Below are 3,140 nucleotides of genomic sequence, written 5' to 3' on the forward strand. Positions count from 1 at the left end.
ACCTTCTCTAATAAAACCTCCAGGAGCTGTGAGGGATACAAGCTGCCCTTGGAAGCCAAGCCAGTCTCTGACATCTCCCTACAAAGAAAGAAAACACTATTTTATTTTCTACAAATTCAAGGAAATCTGCTTTTTCATGAGTGACCTAGATCACGGGTCAACACACTGTGTTTGGAAATAAAAGTTTTATTGGGACACAGCCCTGCCTATTTGTGTGTAGACGTTCAAGCCTGCTCTCCATCTCCAATGCACTGTAGGGCCTGAAAAGCTGAAAACAGTTTCTGTCTGGCCCTTTACAGTACAAGTTTGCTGACCCCTCAGCTACACTCTTACAGCTCTAACCACCACAGCCTCCATGTATCCATTTATAGGTGCTCAGATATACTTATTCCTGGCCTCGTGCACATTCCTAACTGCTAGCTTTCTCAGGGGTGTTCCAGATTACCAGAAGCATAATCAGCTGTCAAGTTTGTTCTGCTCACTATGCCAGTCAAACAGGAGCATCCCGGGATCCTGTGAGATGAGTCCTGTGATGCTCCCTTCTGCACCAAGATGACAGCTTGTCTATAAAACAAACAAGAACTTCAAGGTTCCATCTCACCCTCTCAGGTTGTCCTGGTGATTCCAAGTCATGGGTCAGTTTCAGCTGATTTCCAACTCAGCTAACCTTGGCTCTGAAAAGCTGTCATCACTGGCATCACTGTATCTGTCACTAGAGCAAAAGATGAACTGATTCAGCAAAATGTAAAAAATTTTGCACAATTATTCTATTTATGATCCCAAACACTTTCCATAATTACCCCCCACTCAGAGAAAATACTAAGGAATATTCTAATACTACTTCTTAGTCACTCCAGGAAGACATTAATTCAACCATAACCAATGGTCTCCTTCTTTTGTCAGAGGAATTGATCACTTGCTTTTATTTTAAATTGGAAGTACTTTATTTAGAAAATTTATAAAAGCATTTCAGTTTAGACTGAAATGTATAACCTTCTGAAGACCACTAATATAGGCCAACAGCATGGAAGTTTTCCATTTCAATAAGCATTCTCATAGGTCCAAGGGTTTGAGAAATAATTTGTACAATTTTGCTGTTTTCAAATTAGAAACTTTATGTGTTGCTCCAACTATGTCGAGTTACATGTAGTATTCAGTCTTGACATAGATGCCGCCATCTTGGGTTTCTGTAGAAATAAAGCTTCTCCACGAGATAGGCCTACAATTGTACTTTGACTTGAAGCCAGTCTCACTTTGGGGTTCCTTTTGCTTGGTTCCAAGTAAATCAGCAGGCTGATCAACCCCTCAAAGCTCTACTGATCTATGAAGATGGCTTTGCCAGGACCTAAGTGTTTTATGCCTGAGCTACTCCTAGCCGTGGCCAAGGTTTTGCTGACTTATAGCAACAGAAGTTTGAATTCCATAAGAGTCCAAAATTCACTTTTTTTAAAAGAGAGGAGAGGAAGCAATTGGAGAAATCATATGCTAACAGGCTAGAAAACAAAGATTTACGCTAAACATATTGAGTAAATATCAATAAATACATAAACAAAATCATAACAGACAATTTCACTCTCCTCCCTGACTTCTGGACAAAATACTGAAAGGGGGAGGGTGGGGCTACAGCATGGTGAAGACAAAGAAAAAGCTTAAGAATGGCAGAAAAGACAAGATTTGTTAGATGAACAATCAAGTAGAAAATATCTCCTAGTTAGATTTTAATTCAGGAAAACCACTTCTACTGTTATCAAAGGGTTTTCAATAAAGAAAACACATAATAAGCAAAGAATATTTTTTCAAAAAAAGAACCGAGAAAAGTTGATATATCCTTATCCATGCACTCTCACTATACAAACATAGAGTCCCTTCTGGTTCTCTGCAACAAAAGGGGATTTGGAAGATGCACTCAACTTCCTATGTGAGAAGAAATGAAGGTCAAGGATGTTCGAGTGACTCACCAGGCACACAGCTTGTTCGAGGTGGGGCCACAATCCCCATATCATGCTAACCCAGGCCACAAGTTCAAGTCTCAGCTGTGTGGTACAGTGGGCCCATGAGGTGTGTACCCTGATGCCACAAGTGAGAAGGTCCAAAGGGCCAAAGGAACTCCATTTTCTCAAGTAGTTCAAGCTTCCTTCCCTGCTGCTGAACTCGGGACAGAGTGGGGTGGGCCCACATCTTACCCCTCACTGTCTTGGTTGAACTAGTTATTAGCTATGTACCTTCAGACTGGTCACTTGACCCCTTGAGAGTCCAGAAGAAATTAGTAAGGATACCTACAACACCTCCCCAAAATGTTATGAGGGCCAAAAGAGACTGCACAAATGCACTCTGAAACTACATAAAAATACAAGCCGTTGTGGTTATGAGGGTTATGTGTTTATAACATGATATTTCTCAAAAAGTCATGGAAATACAAAGAAGCAGTGAAAACTGCCAAGTGCATGGTTTTCCTGTACAAAGAAGCAGTGAAAACTGCCAAGTGCATGGTTTTCCTGTACCAAGAGTAATTCCCTACCCACTTTAGCAAGTGGACTTGGGTGGGTCTAACCTAATGGCTCTCATTTCCTGTCTGCTGGCTATCAGCCCTAAACTCTGCCAATGCATCACTATGGCACAGGGTAAGCCTAACAAAGGGAAGCTCCAAGGCAAATGACCGGGTTCACTCGTTTTTTCATATGTGTTTAGGGGTGGAGATAGAACGACCAAATAAACCACAACACTCAAGAACAGAATTCTCAAAATAAGCAATGCTGCTAAGCATGCTGATTTTATGGCAAGTCATGTGCCAGCAAAACACAAGTGCTAGAAACACAATTCTGCATGCAGAACAGCAACAGCTCCTGCAAATGTAATAAAATCTGTGCCATGTAAGACTTAGGGGTTCGTTTTTGTTTCAAACAGAGTAGACTTAAGTCATAAGATATACTTCTCTGGGGATATTTTCACTTAGTTCAAGACATCTCAGCTCTATCTTAAGACTAACGTCTCTCTTTAAATAATCTCTGTACACACACACACACTTCTCAGTGGGGAGAGTTATTAGGTATTAGGCTCTTACATGTTAAAATTTTTGAAAGGCCACAGAATACGGAACTGTTCATGTGAGTCTTGTTACATTTGAGGAGCAAACAGTTTTA

General features: G+C 40.8%; 1 protein-coding gene across 3 annotated transcripts in view; it reads right to left on the minus strand.

Annotated features, from left to right (window-relative positions):
• Nucleotides 1–3,140, minus strand: part of LOC104990487 (CTP synthase 2-like) — a 27,568-nt gene that overhangs the window by 3,503 nt on the left and 20,925 nt on the right. For all 3 annotated transcript variants that reach the window (XR_825590.1, XM_010842990.1, XM_010844014.1), the window contains exons 3-4: nucleotides 668–712; nucleotides 446–564 (exon numbers count right to left, since the gene is read on the minus strand). Coding sequence is in view for 2 of the 3 variants with exons in the window: in XM_010842990.1 (XP_010841292.1) it covers nucleotides 446–564; nucleotides 668–712 (164 nt within the window). In the remaining variant the exon portion in view is untranslated. The remainder of the gene's footprint in view (nucleotides 1–445; nucleotides 565–667; nucleotides 713–3,140) is intronic.

This window comes from Bison bison, unplaced genomic scaffold, assembly GCF_000754665.1.
Source record: "Bison bison bison isolate TAMUID 2011002044 unplaced genomic scaffold, Bison_UMD1.0 scf7180017458669, whole genome shotgun sequence".
In the NCBI taxonomy this organism is placed as follows: Eukaryota; Metazoa; Chordata; class Mammalia; order Artiodactyla; family Bovidae; genus Bison; species Bison bison.